This window comes from Lipotes vexillifer, unplaced genomic scaffold (assembly GCF_000442215.2).
Source record: "Lipotes vexillifer unplaced genomic scaffold, Lipotes_vexillifer_v1.1 scaffold536, whole genome shotgun sequence".
Taxonomy (NCBI): domain Eukaryota; kingdom Metazoa; phylum Chordata; class Mammalia; order Artiodactyla; family Lipotidae; genus Lipotes; species Lipotes vexillifer.
Window position 1 is genome coordinate 2,155,097 of NW_006775074.1, and position 16,522 is coordinate 2,171,618.

Here is a 16,522-nt window from a genome sequence, read left to right on the forward strand (position 1 = left end):
GCTTCACCTGGTGTGGGAGCCCATCAAACATCCCTGCATCTGCCAAAAGCTCACTGCCAGAGTGAAGTATGTTGGGGGCAAAGAGTCAACGGAGCTCCTCTGTTTAGGCTAAAATATGCTAAGGTTGTGACTGGGCCAACTTCTGGTGAAGAAAGATCATACCACGTGGGCTCTGGTAGCCTTTATTGGATGGGGCTCCTGCATACTGGGGGCCATTTGAATGCATCACTTGAGTTTAGACTTCTTCTGTGCTCCTTGCCTGGAGCCCTGAAGATCTTAGGTAGACTTCACAAGACGTTAGCTGTTGTTTTCAGACTGAGGGAAAAAAGACTTTTCTAAAGAAAAGTATGACTCATTCTAAATTGTGAAAGCACAACTCGCATTGTTTCCTAATCCCTTCTGCTCCCTGCTATCGTATTGTTTAGCTGTAAATGTGCCCTGCTGGCTATCAAACATAGCAGAATTTTCCTTGGCAAAGGAAGGCTTCCTTTTCACCTGTTCAATGTTCATAGCACAGTGAGATGAAAGGTTAATTCCTCAGAAAGGAAATTCTGGAAGGCAGATTATCTGATTAAGGTAGAATTCAGGACCCAAGGGAGTTTTTCAGAACTGTGGTGACGGCAACTATGGGTCCACCAAAGAAAATGCACTTTCCAAAGGTCTTGGATATTTCAAATGTAATTAGGTGAGAGTTTAGGTGGTAAAAGGACTGTAGAAAAGAAGACACAAATTGAAAACAACTCACAGCCGGGTTAGCAGTGGACTAAAGAAGCACCTTTTCTCTGTGAACCAAGAACACACTGGGCCTTAGCAGCATCTTTCTTCAGCAAGATCTGGCCCATTCTCATCTTCCTTTCTATACCAACTCTTTCCTCCTCATTAAGCATATTATTCCATTATACAGTCATTTCTTTGTCCAGGAAAGCAGACATTTAATGCTAACTACACATAAACATTTTAGGAACTGTAATCCTGGAGGGAAGAGATGTAAGTATAGCACTAGCAAACTCAGAGTTCATAAATCTTATTTTCCACTGGTTGAGAGCTCAGCCATAACAGATACTCTTGGCAATGACCCAGCTTACAAAGTCTTAGAAGATGAAGGGATTTTTAACTGAAACTTGGGACTGATCTTCACAAATGGTTCTAAAAGACCTAAGTGCCCTGAAATACATCTTCCTCATTTCATTCCGAGAAATCTTTATTCCTGCCATGTATTTATCAATATTTATAGAACCTAAAACAGCTGTTCAGCCACCTTATGATCTGTTTCAAGTGGCTTGTGATACCAGATTTTTTTTTAATTTTTAATTTTTTAATTTTTTTGGCCACACCATGTGGCATGCGGGATCTTAGTTCCCTGATAAGGGATCAAACCCGTGCCCCCTGCAGTGGAAGCGCAAAGTCTTAACACTGGACTGCCAGGGAAGTCCCTTCAAGAGGCTTTTGATAACCAGTTTTGGAATTTTTGATGCATTCATCCAACAAAAAAAAAAATTTTAGGGCCAGCGAGGTAATAGGCCTGGACATATAAAGACGAAAAAAAAAAGGTCCCATCTCTTCCTCCCCACAGGAAACAACACACACACAAACACATGATTACAGTACAATAAAGTAACTGCATTGCTAGAGGTATATGAGTGCGAGGGAAGCCCTAGAGGAGGAACAATTGTGTTTCCTGGGAGAATGTCAGAAGTCCTTCCAGAGGAAGAAAGCATTTTAAAAACTCTGGCTTGAAGGATGAGCTCTTTTGAGTAGCAGGGAACTGTGTTTCTTGGGAATGAATCTACCGTCGTTAGTGGCTTGACCGCATGCACGTGTTAATGTTTACTTACGGTAAGTTCACAACTCTCCCAGCCTACTCTGTGCTGTCTCCATGATTGGATTCATTTCCGCTTCTGAGGCCTGCAAACTCCTGGGTGGCTCCTACCTGTTGCCTAGTTAGCATGGGCTCAAAAATGGAACCACGCCACAGGGAGGTAGCAATGAGCATAAATGAATCACAGAATTCATCCCATCAAATGGATGTAACTCTAAATTACCTGGGCATTAACTTCCAGTTAGAAATGGGAACAGTAATTTATGTATTTAAGAAGTCTGTTCCTTTCCATTCTGTGGACGTGCCTCTTCCCATGTCCTATTTTAGCTGGCCCAAAGCTATCCTTTCTATAGATGTCTGTGTTTGTTTCTGAGATACAGCTACATATACTACATTCAGAGCCTTTTTTGCCCTAATGCAATGGCTACATTGCTTAGAAAACTTGCATTATTAATAATGCAATTTCAAAGCCTCTGTTTTGAAGAGGAAAAGAGGACTAGATAATTTCAAACCCATGATAGCAAAGCTATTTTCTCCTGCCAGGAGTTATGGTAAAAAAAAATAATAATAAAAATTTAAGAAAAATTAAAAAAAGTTAAAAAAAAAAAACCCCAGCTGTAAGTGCATAAAATAAAGGCTAAACACTGTATTTCAGAATAAACACAGCATTTGAGTACTTATTCCTTTTATTCACATGTTTTGGCCTTTTCTTTTACCACCAGTCCTGCCCCGGTAGTTAGCATTGGGTTTCTCACTTTATCACCCATATCGCTTATATTGGGTTAAAGCACAAAGTCACTTAGATCAGTAACTGGAGTTCAAATTCACAGCTCTTTTTCTTCTTCTTTCCTTATGTCATAACCGTAGAACCCATATAGTTAAATTCATTAAATTAATGAATTGCATTAGATCCAGCCCCCCTTATAAAAACTCTAGCTGGAATACAGATAGAAAATATATTAATATATTATAAATACATTCTAAATTAATATAAATATTAAACATATAATAATGTATATTTCTATTCATTCCAGCACTCATTGACTTTGATAGGTTATTTTTCCTTCCTTTTCTTTTTAATAGGTTTCCTAAGGCAGAAGGGACAGTTCTGGCAAGCGATCTGTCTCTCGATGCTTTAAAAATCCTAGGGGGCCTCCTCCCTGCCTCCCGGCCCGGGACGGGAGTAGCCATAAACGTTCTGGCTCCAGCTGCTGCTGTCAGTTTGCTCTGTTCACCGTCTGCTCTCTTGTGGCTCAAGGAAGTATGAAGGCAGATTAGAGTCTGGAGGTCAGTGTAAATGTAACATGCTCCTTAGCTAGGGACAGATGTGAGCATGTGCACAAAATGCAGTCTTTTCCAAGTAGAGAAAGACTTCTGGGTACTGAAAAACAGGTTTCCCCAAACCACCAAATACTCCCCATATGCGATACTGTAGTTCTTCCCTCTCTTCAACTATGATAAGAAATTAGGTCCTTTCTGAAATATTTATCGTGAGAGGGACTTGACCCTCATACGCCCACCCTGAACAATGCCGTGTGTCCTTTGACCTCCGATGTGACCCAGGCCTGGGTCTTGGGGACACTTTCCTGGGGATAACAACCCTCTTTCCAGCTAAAGCTGTAAAGTTTCCAGCAACATAGAATCCAGTATGCTTTCAATGGGTGTTGAGGGGTTAACTTGTTTTTAGAAAACATATGCTCACATCATCCCCTTTGCAGAGAAGCACTCATACCTACTATCGTTAGGAGTCTTAAAGACCCTCTCTCTGGTGGAGGAAAGTGCCTTAACCACTCCCGTACAACCGTTAAGGGACAACAGTGTCTGCTCCCGTTGGCTTCTGGGAGGAAGTTTATCTTATTAACTGTCGTTAAATAATCCAGGTTTAATTAACTTGTTCTGTGATCAGTGACAGCTTGTGGGGAATGCAGGCTCTAGACCTTCATGATCTGCATCTCCAGGCATCCATCAGTTTGGTGCCAGAGTGAGAATGAAGGAAGAAAGGTCCCACTTTATCAAACCCACTGACACCATATGTGGTGAGTCAGGGCAGGGCAGAAGGATCAGATGTTTTTAGCAATTGTCAGAGCATAAAGCAGGCAGAGAAATCTCTGTTTCCCATCCCTAGGTCCCCTCTGGAAGGTGGGGCAGTGTAATAGGAAAGGGTGCGGCATTGACAAGCAGCAGCCCTGGATTTTGGCCCTGACTAGTTATTCAACGTATTTCCTGTGTGGCTCTGAACAAGTCACTTGACTTCTCTGGGTCTTGCTTTTCTTTTGTGAAAAATGAGGATAATGATACTTCATAGAGTTGTGAGCATTAGATGGGCTAATGTATGTGAAAGCAACTTGTAAAGAAAAAAAAATTAGAGTAAAAACAAATTACTACAAGGTCCCCAAACTGGAGACACTAGCCTGACAATATGGCAGAGATCTAAACTCCAGTGTAATCCTTTTCTTGCTGTTCTTTCTGGGTCAGATTCACGATTTGTAAACTGACAGATGATATGAAATACTGTGTGCATGGGAGGAGCTTTTTATTAATCAGCGTCACAGGCCATGTGCAGCTGGGTTAGCCCCTTCACAAGCTTATCTCGGGCAGAGGTATTCTTTTCACAAAGTCTCTCTACCAGGAGAAATGTGCACATGATGTGGCCATTCATCACAAGGTTTCCCACCCCTGAAACTTCGCTTGGGTGGAAATTTAGGTCACTTTCTACGGAGCTGACAATATACAATTCACTTGAGCAGAAGCTCAGAGCTTTGGAACCTGCAGGGAGGAGGAAGGTGATCCTCTCGTGGTTTTAAAAGGGTCTTACTTCCCTATGTATGACTCTGCTCTCCTTATCTCCCCAGAATTCCCACAGCTCCCAGCATTAAGTCTATGCCTTTAGCTAATACATCAGTATTTAGCTGTGATTATTATTGCTGCCACTTTGGGCTTATTCAACCTCTTGATTTATATCACTGCCTCATTATACTGAGAATCTAATGACTGATGGTAAACATCCTACACCCTGAGTTCACATGCTTTGCCAAGATGCCATGTCTCAGCCAATGCCACATAAGTCAATAAGCTTCCTTCTTAATTCCTGGCCTGCATGAAGTTTTAAAACACAGTCTCCTAAGGTCCCTCGGCTTTGAGCTGGTTTCTTGTGGTTCTCCCAGAAGCACAGAATCATGTTGATTGGTGTTTGCTTGGCTCCGCCATATTTCCTGGATGATTCTGCTAAAGGCTGAGTACAGTTTCATTCAAGATATCCTCTCTGGGGCAGCTGTGTGTGGATGGAATATATAAGGGATTATCCACATGGTGAGAAGCTGGTATCACCTCCACACTGGGTACCTCCAAACCTCTCCTGGCACTTCAGGACTCATGCATGCTGGAGATCAGGAATCTGCAGAAACATATCTGTTGTGAATGAGAAATAAAAACTTCCCAGTTTTTAGGGGGAATCTGGTTAAGATTCGGAGATAACACTAAATTATTCAGAATCCCTGGGGTTGGGACAATGGGCTCTGTCCTTTGAGAATTAGCATTAACAATCCCCAGTCCAAATGCAAACCCAATCTCAGGTTGTTTTATTTTTATTTTATTTTATTTTATTATTATTATTATTTCTTTGCGGTACGTGGGCCTCTCACTGTTGTGGCCTCTCCTGTTGTGGAGCACAGGCTCCGGACGCGCAGGCTCAGCGGCCATGGCTCACGGGCCCAGCCGCTCCGCGGCATGTGGGATCCTCCTGGACCGGGGCACGAACCCGTGTCCCCTGCATAGGCAGGCAGACTCTCAACCACTGCGCCACCAGGGAAGGCCTGTTTTATGTTTTTTTAAAACTCATCAAGGCTAAGTTTTAAGTGTCTTACTGCCTTGCAGAAGCGTTCATCATTTTATTTTATTTTATTGTGCTTATGAGAAGTACATCACTGTGGCTGCCTCTCACAGGCTCCATTCACCTGTCCTACCATATTTTTCCAGGACTGTCCAGACTCCCCACCATCCAACTCAATCCAGCTGAGCTCCCTGTTGTTCACTCAGTACATGATGCCGGTTCTTGGTCCATGAGAATGGGGACCATGTTAGCCTCACTCACCACTGTATCTCCAGCAGCCTGCCTAGGGCTTGGAAAAGTATTTAATTCACTGTTGAGTGAGTGAGCAAATGAAAGGGTGCCCCAAATCCCTGGGCTTTTCTCTTCACTTCTCTCTCTGCTCAAAATACCTTCCCAGGACTATTCATTGCTTCCAACATCTTTCATGGACTCCTTCAAGTAGGACAGAGGATTCCTTCCTTTATGCTTATTCTGTGCCCCAACTACAGGAATTACAACTCTTTCTAGCTCCTATTTTTCACAGCCAAGGAGCAAAGGAACTTCTGTTGTTTGTCTAGAAAAAGAGATTCAAGGGGTCCTAAAAACTATCCTTAGATGACTGGAGGGCATCTTGTACAGGAGGGGTTAGACAGCTCGGGTTCTGTGTGGCTCTAAATTGTGGAGCTGGGTGACATCACAAGGAGGTGGATTTTGGTGCCCTAGAAGAGAGAAGTTGTCTTAGGTCCATCTTGTGAGGTAGTGAGTGCCCGGACTGGGGTTCAAACCTTGGCTGAATTATTGTGCCAGGAGTACAGTAAACAGGATGTCTGTAGTGGGTGGGATGTTGGACTGGATGAATTTCAAGTTCCTTTCAAATCTGTGCAGAGGTGATAGGGTACAGTGGTTAGGACTGCCAGGTGTGAATCCTAGCTTGACCCTTACTAAGTTTGTGACCTTGAGCAAGTCAAATGACCTTTCCAAGTCCAAGTTTCCTTAGCTTTTGAGGAAAGTTAATACACAATGTATTTATTTATTTATTTATGGCTGTGTTGGGTCTTCATTTCTGTGCATGGGCTTTCTCTAGTTGTGGCAAGTGGGGGTCACTCTTCATCGCGGTGCGCAGGCCTCTCACTATCGCGGCCTCTGTTGTTGCGGAGCACAGGCTCCAGACGCGCAGGCTCAGTAATTGTGGCTCACGGGCCCAGTTGCTCCATGGCATGTGGGATCTTCCCAGACCAGGGCTCGAACCTGTGTCGTCTGCATTGGCAGGCAGATTCTCAACCACTGCGCCACCAGGGAAGCCCCGCTTTTGAGGAAAGTTAATAATACCTACCCTTTAGGGTTATGATGAGGGTTAAATGCAATGACACGTGTGAAACACAGCACAGTAACAGGTCACTGCTCACTAAATGTTAGTTGCTGTGTTTGTCCCTGCCTTTATCTGTGCACTGCACTGCGTGCGGTTTCTCGCCTCTATTCCTTGGCTCTAATGCTCCTCAGGCTTGAGCACTCCCTCCCCATCACCTACCTAATTCTAGGCATCCTTTCAGACCTAGTGCAGGTGGCATCACCCTCAGTGTTCTTCTCCCTGCCCTGCAAACCCTCACAGTGGCATCATACACCACTGGCTGAGGGCACGGCTGCTGTCACCCTCACCCCTGCCAGCACAGGGCTCACCCACGGCAGACGCTCCATGCGTTTCACTGGAGCTCCAGTTTCTAGTCTGGGTTCCGTATCTGAACCAGGACTAGACAAATCAGGCATCCACTTCCACTAACATTCTCATAAACACATTGGTCTTAAACTCTGATGGTCTCGTGGCGAGTCCATTCTCTTGGACAAGCGTCTCCTTTTTGATATACTTCTAGATTAGACTTTTGAAAAATCAATGAAAATTTTCCAAAATGGACAATCATCACTGCCCCACGGGCTGCCCCAATGCTCTGTCCTCTGGCTTCCGCAGAGGAGCTCAAGGGCCTTTATCATTCCCCATCGTTTAGGTTGGTGTCGGGCTTTCTTACCCAAGTGCCAAAGTTCACTGAACATCTAAAGTTTACCAGGAGCCACCGCACGACCTCAGAACTCTCTCTGTAGCTCTCAAACTTTTGTTCAAACGTGATGCTTCATGGGGGTTGGAATATAATAAGGCTCTTTGGCACTAAATTTCAAGCCTGTTTGCATTTTGTCAAAGCAACCCAGCATTTTGGTTTAAGATGTAAATGATATTAATTTGACCCCAAAAAAGTCTGCATGAGAGAAAGATGGGTTGGAAGTTGGGAGGAGGGTAGAATATTGAGGCCAAATCTGTATAAATATTACTACACAGCCCAGAATGGGCAGCTACCTTTATTTATCATCCTAATTATTCCACCAAGTGGTGGGAAAGTCCATTTATTGTATCTGCCAACCTTCTAGGGTAAATAGACAAGCAGCGATACTGGGTGTGCGTGTGTGTGTGTGTGTGTGTGTGTGTGTGTGTGTGTGTGTGTCTGGGGGCCTGGGGGCATTTACTGACTTCAATTACCTCTCCTTTTCAATAAATGAGAAAATGTCTAAAATGATTAATGCTTTCCTTAACAGTTCTTCACTGTATTTTTATTTAAGAGGATACTTCAGAAAAACCGAGAGAGCTATTACTATTATAATTAAGAGCTTGCCCTCTGAACCCAGAGGAAATTGTTTCTATTTTATGTTGATGTGAGATTTCTTAGAGTTTGGTTTCCTCACCAAACTCGCCAGAATTAGAATCACCCAGGCTACATATATAGTGACTCCTAGGCTCCACCCAAAACCTCCTGCTATATTTGAGTGTGGGTCTCAGTAGTGGGCATTTCTAGTAAGCCACAGGCATAGTGGAGTCTGAGATCCTCTGCTATTCTGCCATGGGTCTATGAGGTTGGTGATCAGTCAGGAAAAATGGGGTTATTTGAATATTCTTATAGAGTACATAGCACTGGGGTTACGAATCATATAAAAAATGGAAGAGTTCCTGTTCTTAAGATGCAGGTAATAAAACAGGGGCCCAAGATGAACCTTTATTGTATCAGCATGCCCTTCTCAGCAGCCGTATGGCCCTGGGCAAGGCAGGGAGCTACCACATTTATAAAAGGGAGATTATCGTATATCAGCTGCTGAAGATGGGGATTGGGCCAGATGATGTTTTGAGGTCCTTTTACCACTAAAATCCAGTATTTTATTTTTCAGCTGAATTACAAGAGTGACTTAAAGGTAAAAAGGGGATGAGAAGTGGGGCTGAGTCTGCACAGAGTTCTTGTTCAGGAAATGCTCGCTTTTTAAACCGAGAAAGCCTCCTCTTGGGACGTCTGGGGGCTGAATCACAAAAACTTCCAGCATTCTGGGTTTCCCGGGAGTGGAAAGATTTATGGGGACTCGAGGACAGGAGTCCTGGGCCAGGATACCGCCTTGAAACTCATTGCATTTGAAACATCAGTGTCTCATGCAAAATGCAGAGCAAGACCCCTCTCTCCAACAAAATCTAAATCCCTGCTTTGAAGAAAACTGCTAAGCCTGCCCTCCCCTTGTCTCTTCTTGAAGAACTCATACTCATCCCTCAAAACTTAGAATATAGGTGGTCTCTGGTGCCTAAATGTCACAGAAAGCTTTCCTCTGGCCACGATAGGGACTCTGTCCTTTTTCCTCCCCAGCATTCCTTATAACACTAATAATGCAAACAGGTACTTGCAACAGCTGAGTTCACAATAGCCAGCTCCTAAGAGCAGGGACTGTGTCTTTTTTCACTTTGAATCTGCAGTGCCCAGGACATTGCCGGCACCACAGTTTTTTACTGAATGAAATGAGTTCCCAGAGCACAAGGATTAATTAGCTGGTTTAGTTTCTCCTGCAGAGTCTGCACTGTCCTGTCTCGAACCTCTTTTGAACCCTGCTGTGAATCACTGCAGGAAGGCTCTAGCAGAGCTTTGGTGCATAAATCAATTTGCCTACAAAGGAAATATAGGTAGGGTCTGGACGACTGGCATTCATAAATCCTGCATGTTGGTGGCTTCTGCCAGAAATGAATTTCACCTAGCACGCATGCTTGGGGTTACTTTGGAGCTTATTTACATATTCAACAGTTTGGACATCACTGCAAACTACCTGATGAAAACACAAACAGAATTCACTGGGGACCACAAAGTGAGTGGCCAGCACTCACTCTCCTAGGCTGCGTGGAGGTCATCAAAAGGTCCCTCGAGGGAGCTGTGATCTCTGGGGCCTTCCTCTGATGAACTCATTCTCCAAAGTGCAACACAAAACTTTCTACAAGGGAAGAGGGCAGGGGCCCTGCCTGTCCTCAATTACCTAAAGGATGTTTTATAAATGGCTTCTCTTCTGGCCACAGTACCTTTAGGCCAAGTTTTCACTGGCTAGAAAAACTCCAGGTGCAATTTTCTTCGAAGAGGGCAGTGAATTTATGGCGCCACATATCAGAGAGAGAAAAAGAGGGACAGAGCAAGGTTTCTTGCTGACCACTGTGGTCATGCGACTCTGTGTAGCTATGGCCTCTGACCAGGGAAGGTCAAGGTTCAGTGACTCTAGTTACGTCGACAAATACAAACCATTCCATCTCTGCCGCTCTGAGGGCTGAATCCACCCCTTGACTGTGCTCCAGAATATCTGGCCCCTGTTTTTCACTGAAGCAAATCCAGCTGCCTTTCCCCTCTGTGATAGCTTCTGAACTTGTTTCCCTGCCTCTGGCCTGGCCCTGTCTAACCCATTCACCTCTGCAGCCAGCAGGCTCTTCATGAAACACAGACCTGATTCTGTCACTTCTCCCCCCTCAAATGAGCCAATGGCTCCCACTGCTTTGAGATAATTTCTAGAACTTCACCCTGGCTAATGGCTCTTCTGTGATCACTGGGCCGACTCACAAGTCTCCTTTGTCATCACTGGAAATCTCTTTCAATTCCCTCAGTGTAGGTTGCTGTCTTGCCCCTAAGCCTCATACAAACAGCCCCTCCACTGGAATGCTGTCCCTCCCCTACCTGTTTTCACACGTCTAATTCCTACTTTTTTTTTTTTTAACATTGAAATATAGTTGATTTACAATGACGTGTTAACTTCAGGTATACAGCAAAGTTATTCAGTTCTACATATATATATATATATATATATATATGTATGTATATTCTTTTTCAGATTCTTTTCCATTATAGGTTATTACAAGATATTGAATATAGCTCCCTGTGCTATACAGTAGGTGCTTGTTGTTTATTTTACATATAGTACTGTTATCTGTTAATCCCATATTCCTAATTTATACCCTCCACCTTGCCCCTTTGATAACCATAAGTTTGTTTCCTATGACTGAGAGTCAATTTCTGTTTTTGTAAATAAGTTCGTTCATATAATTTGTTTTTGGATTCCACATGTAGGTGATATATGATATTTGGTGCAGCCACTATGGAGAACAGTATGGAGGTTCCTTAAAAAAACTAAACATAGAGTTACCACATGATCCAGCAGTCCCACTCCTGGCCATATATCCAGAAAAGACAAAAACTCTAATCTGAAAAGACACATGCACCCCAATGTTCATCACAGCACTATTTACAATATGCAAGACATGGAAGCAACCTAATGCCCAATGACAGATGAATGGATAAAGAAGATGTATATATCTATATATATCTATAGATATATACACACACACACATATGTACAATGGAGTATTACTCAGCCATAAAAAAGAATGAAATAATACCATTTGCAGCAACACAGATGGACCTAGAAATGATCAGACTAAGTGAAGTAAGCCAGACAGAGAGAGACTAATTCCTACTTATCTTTTATCTCAACCTAGAGGATAGTCCCTTCAGGAAAGCTTCCCTCTTGATAGGGTCCTCCCACAGGACTTTGTACTTCCGCTAACGACACTCATCACATGGATTATGCCAGCCTGTTTGTATGTCTGTGCCGCCCATAAGCTACATGCTCCACTGGAGAAGGGGCAGAGCTTGTTTTGTTCACCCTGCAGCCCCAGCATCCCTCATGGTGATGAGACACATCGCTGGCGGTCAGTAAATATTTTGTCCAATGAGTGAATGAACGAATGCATGCGTGCCAGGATGGTAATTCAGGCCACCTCTGAAAGCTCAGGACTGGGGAGGGAACTCTCCGAACCGCACTCACCGTTACAGGTGCAGCGCACGTTCCTGTAGAAACGCGGGCACACGAAGCTGATGCGAGCTGTGCTGTAGGTCATGAGCGCGTGGGAATCCAGCGACAAGCCTTGCTCGCAGTGCTGCTCCTGGCAATCCAGCCCGGAGCAGTTCTTCTCCAGGATGGCTGAGATGCGCATGACGTTCTCCAGATGTCTCCTGGCGTTGGACAGCTTCTGGATCAGGTAGGCTGGCTTGTAGAACTCACTGTTGGGCATCTCCACCGCGAAGAGCATGTCCAGCTCATGGGTGCCCACCACGGGCTGGATGCTGATGATATGCAGGCTGTCCTGCTTCTGGGTGAGGACCGCGTTCCGCAGGGTGCGCCGGAACCCGTGCATGTGCAGCCCCACAAAGTCCTCGGGCGAAACGTTCTCGAAGCGGATGGTGACGGTGTTCTGCAGCATCTCGTGCACCAGCTGCTCCACATGCACGACCACGTCGATGGGCACCTGGAAACGGCCATCACTCACTGACACGTTCAGGATGTACTTCCCGCTGTCCAGGCCTCCTAGGGCGATGATTTTCCCATCATGACTGTTCACCTTGAACAAGCTTTTCTGCTCTGATTTCAGGGCATATGTGAGGACATCATACACGTCTTGATCTGTGGCATGGATCTTCCCAATGACCCCACCAGGAAAGTCGTCCTCCATGGTGACAATGAAAATTTCCAGGGGGATGGCTGTGGGCTTGTGGATGCTTTCCTCGATGACCCTCACGTGGATGTAGGAGTGAGAAACTTGCTGAGGTTTACCTGAGTCTTTTGCCTAAAACAACCAAGAGGGAGAAAGCCAAGGAAGTAAGAAAAAAAAACCATAATAATTTTAAAAAAATCAAGAAAACTCTGAAGATGTGTGTTCCTTTAACCACGTCTGCTTCTTCCTCCATCCCCTGCCACTATTCTGCAAAATGTTGAGGATATGCATTTAAGTAAGAGGAGTGATTTATCACCTGGGGTCCCCATATGTCCACTCTGTTATGGACAATAAAATGTGTCAACACAATAAAGCCATGGGGGGTGAATTGGAAGGCAGAACAGAGGGTGCTGTAGGATCCAGCATGCCCACAACAGGCTGGCCTTGTTTTACTTTTGGACAGAAGCCACAGGGGAACCCCATAAAGTGGCATTCCCACTTGTAGGAGAAATCTTTGTTCTCTTTGGGTTCTTTGCTTTTGATTGGACCAGACAGCGCTTTTCTGCACATTTAAGAAACAATGTTATTTAAAGTGAGACGTACACAATATCAGGGTTTAGAATAAAAGATGGTACACTGAAGGGCAAAATAGGTAGCCTGAAAAAACCCATTTTGACTTCCTTCTTTACATAAGAATTGACAGAACCACCACCCTGAAACAGATCTTTACTGAGAACCTGCCACGTGCAGTGTGAAGGTAGTCAGTGCTGTAGGACTTCTGAGAAGGGCAGATTCTCAGGGGCTGGGTCCCCAGGGCGGGTATCTCAGGATGTGGGGCTGCAAAGGACCTTGCAGGCCAGGTACCATCTGGGGAGATGTGTCCTTGTATGTAGAAGGCAGTATAAAAGCACAGGCTTGGTCATCACAGAGACCTGACTTTGAATCTTGGCTCTGCCTCTATGTGTCTGGCCTGGAGTAAGTTACTTAACTTCTTTGAGCTTCAATTTCTGTATCTTTAATTTGAATAAAATAGTCATATCTACCTCACAGGATTCTTGTACTGTGGGGATTAACAGACACAGTGATTGCAACGTACTTAGCACAGGCTTGACTCATAGAAGTACTTAGTATGTGAGAGTTAATGTAATGTTGTCATTTTTATTATTACCATCACCATATGCTTTTAAAAATGAATTATATGAACCAGAGATGCTGAAATGGAAAATTCATGTAAGAAGAGATAAATTTAACAAATTAGGTTGAACTTGAAGTGAAACTGTGTATGGCCTCAAAAGACAGTGATGGGGCTTCCCTGGTGGCGCAGTGGTTGAGAGTCCGCCTGCCAATGCAGGGGACACGGGTTCGTGCCCTGGTCCGGGAGGATCCCACATGCCGCGGAGCGGCTGGGCCCGTGAGCCATGGCCGCTGAGCCTGCGCGTCCGGAGCCTGTGCTCCGCAACGGGAGAGGCCACAGCAGTGAGAGACCCGCGTACCGAAAAAAAAAAAAAAGACAGTGATGAGTTTGGACTCTATAGGCCAGAGGTTGCCCACTCAGATGTTGAAAATCAGAAAGGTGACAGAAAGGCATGAAGCCACTGGGTGTAAGGTGGCAGACTCATGGGCTTGTGGCCTGAGAAGGACTGGACAGTCATGTCTGCCTAAAGTCTGAAAGAACCAGAATTCACAAGTTTTCAGGCACTAGGGAGCTCAGATGGATTTAGTTTAGGGGTTGGCACACTTTTTCTGTAAAGGGCTAGATACGAAATAGTTTAGGCTTTGGGGTTATATGATCTCTATCAACTACTCAACTATCATTCCAGCAGAGAAGAAGCCCAGAGCATACGTAAATGAATCGGTGAGGCTGTGTTCTAATACAACTTTACTTATAAAAACAGGCTGAGGACAGGATGTGGTTCAGAGGCTATTATAGTCTGTTGACCTCTGGTTTAGTGGAATGACATAATCAAAGTGGGCTGATATAATCAAAGTGGAATGATTAGCCTGGGTGGGTGTAGGGATAGATCAGAAAAGAAAGAGGCTGAAGCCAGAGGAACACCCAGGAGGCTTCTGCAATAGTATGAGTATCGGGCCATACAGAATAAAGTGGGGTGATGGCAAAGGGAACATACCTGATGCACACTGGGACCTTATGAAGGCAGAAACGTGCGACTTGGTGGTAGTTTAATATAAGGGACTAGTAGGAGGAAGCTCTCCATGGTGTTTACAAAGTCTGAGTTGCGAAATATGCTCTCTAACAACCAGAGAAGGTATGCAAAGAACTGTACTAGCTTCTGTGAGAAGGCACTCTCCTTGCCCTTGCGGACCTATACTGTGATATAAAATCATTCACATAATATTGCTAGACGCGTGGGTGACAACTGAAGAATTTATCAATGTGCTTGGACCCAAAAGTCATTAATTTGGAAGGTTTCATGGAGTAAAGTAAGCCATAATTTATCCAAAGAAATAAGGTACACAATGAAATGCTATATAAAGAATGACTATTGTTATTATTGCCACCGTTAATAATGAGTTTATGTTGTCCTCTGTGCCAACTGTGGGTAAAAAAATTCACTCAGTTTCACTGATGGGACCCACATCTTGGTACTGGCAAAATTTGCACCCAGTGAATTTTTGGTGCTCTCTCTTTCCTGCTCCTATCCACACCCTTCCCATAACTGCCACTTTTGCCTCTCTGTCTCACTTCATTTTACACCATGACCTTGAAGACGCTGAAATGTTGGGAGGCCATTGCCATCTGAATCCCTGTTCCCCTCCCATCTCACTGGGGAAACTTACCAAGCAGAGGTCTCTTCAAAAGCAGAGGCCATGAAATAGCTCAATCACATTAGGACAAGAATTGGTTCCTTCCCCACTTGGGTTGACCTGGGAAATACTTCTCAGTACCAAGCAGCAAGCCTTGACAAATGAGTTGTCTTTGGGGCTCAATTAGAACCCCAGGAATTTTCAGAATGCAGATGTAAGCCCGGTGACCGTCAGCCCAACACACCCTACAGGAACGTCCCGCTTGAACAATGATGCTTCCTTTCCTTCCTGTTCAATTTCACATACAGAGGCCACTTTTACTGGTGTGAAATTGAATTTGAGATTAAAAGGGGAACATTCCTGCACAGTAATGAATTATGTTGACTGGCTCGACAAAGAAAACCCAACCAACGGGCCCAGCAACCAGCACGAGAGAAAGCTGGCCTGATGCGGCCAGAGGAGGAGGCTGTACCTGGACACACAGCACATACTCTGGAGACTCCATGTGCCGGAAGACCATGGCTGAGCGCAGGATCCCATCCGAGTCCAACACGAACGCCTCCTCTTCGTTTCCCGACAAAATAGAGAAGGAGAAGGGAGGCCCATTGTGAAAGGAGTCTCTGTCTGTCACCACGAGCTGCAAGATGCTGGTGCCTACTGGCTTATTTTCCTGCATAAGAGAGTTTATTAAAAGGGAAGATAAAATTACACCTCTCTTCACATTTAAAAAAAAAAACCATCATTACCGGCTGAGAGTGCTGTGCTAGAAATGGCTTTTTGCGGAAGGGATTCCCTGTGATGTTATCTTGTTTTCTGAAAATGTGCTGGCCTCTGTAAGCGTCATGTTTCCCATCCTTCGCTGCCACTCCACAGCTGCCCTGTGAGACAGTGAGCTGCAGGTGAAAACATGAGGACTTGGCTTTGAATGGGTTTGCAGGTTCCAAGGACGCTGCTGGTTATACCTTGTCCTCGAAAGGCTGGAATTGGCCTGAGTTCACCCAAACGGCTCCAGAGATACACGGTGCTCATCAGCCTTCATGACGATGTCAGAAATCCTCTCGGGCCAAGAAAACATCAACCTTTCAGGATGGGAAAGCACTTCGTCACACTTAGCACGGTTACGTGGCGGCCCAACATAGTGACACAAAGTCACAATACCGGACTCTTTAGGGGGACATCCTGGCAACTTCCCAGGAAATATACAAAGGCGGGCGTCAGGTGAAAAACAGGGCTTTTCACCCCAGCCATCAGAACACAGTTTTGCTATTTCTTAAGGGAAAGGAAAGGGGATGGGATGGATATTCCTCAGTTA

At 44.7% G+C, this 16,522-nt stretch overlaps 1 protein-coding gene across 1 annotated transcript in view; it reads right to left on the reverse strand.

Moving 5' to 3' along the window:
* Positions 1-16,522, reverse strand: part of FAT3 (FAT atypical cadherin 3) — a 592,627-nt gene that overhangs the window by 33,299 nt on the left and 542,806 nt on the right. The window contains 2 exon segments of the mRNA XM_007449656.1: positions 11,778-12,576; positions 15,683-15,880. Of these exon segments, the coding sequence (XP_007449718.1) occupies positions 11,778-12,576; positions 15,683-15,880 (997 nt within the window).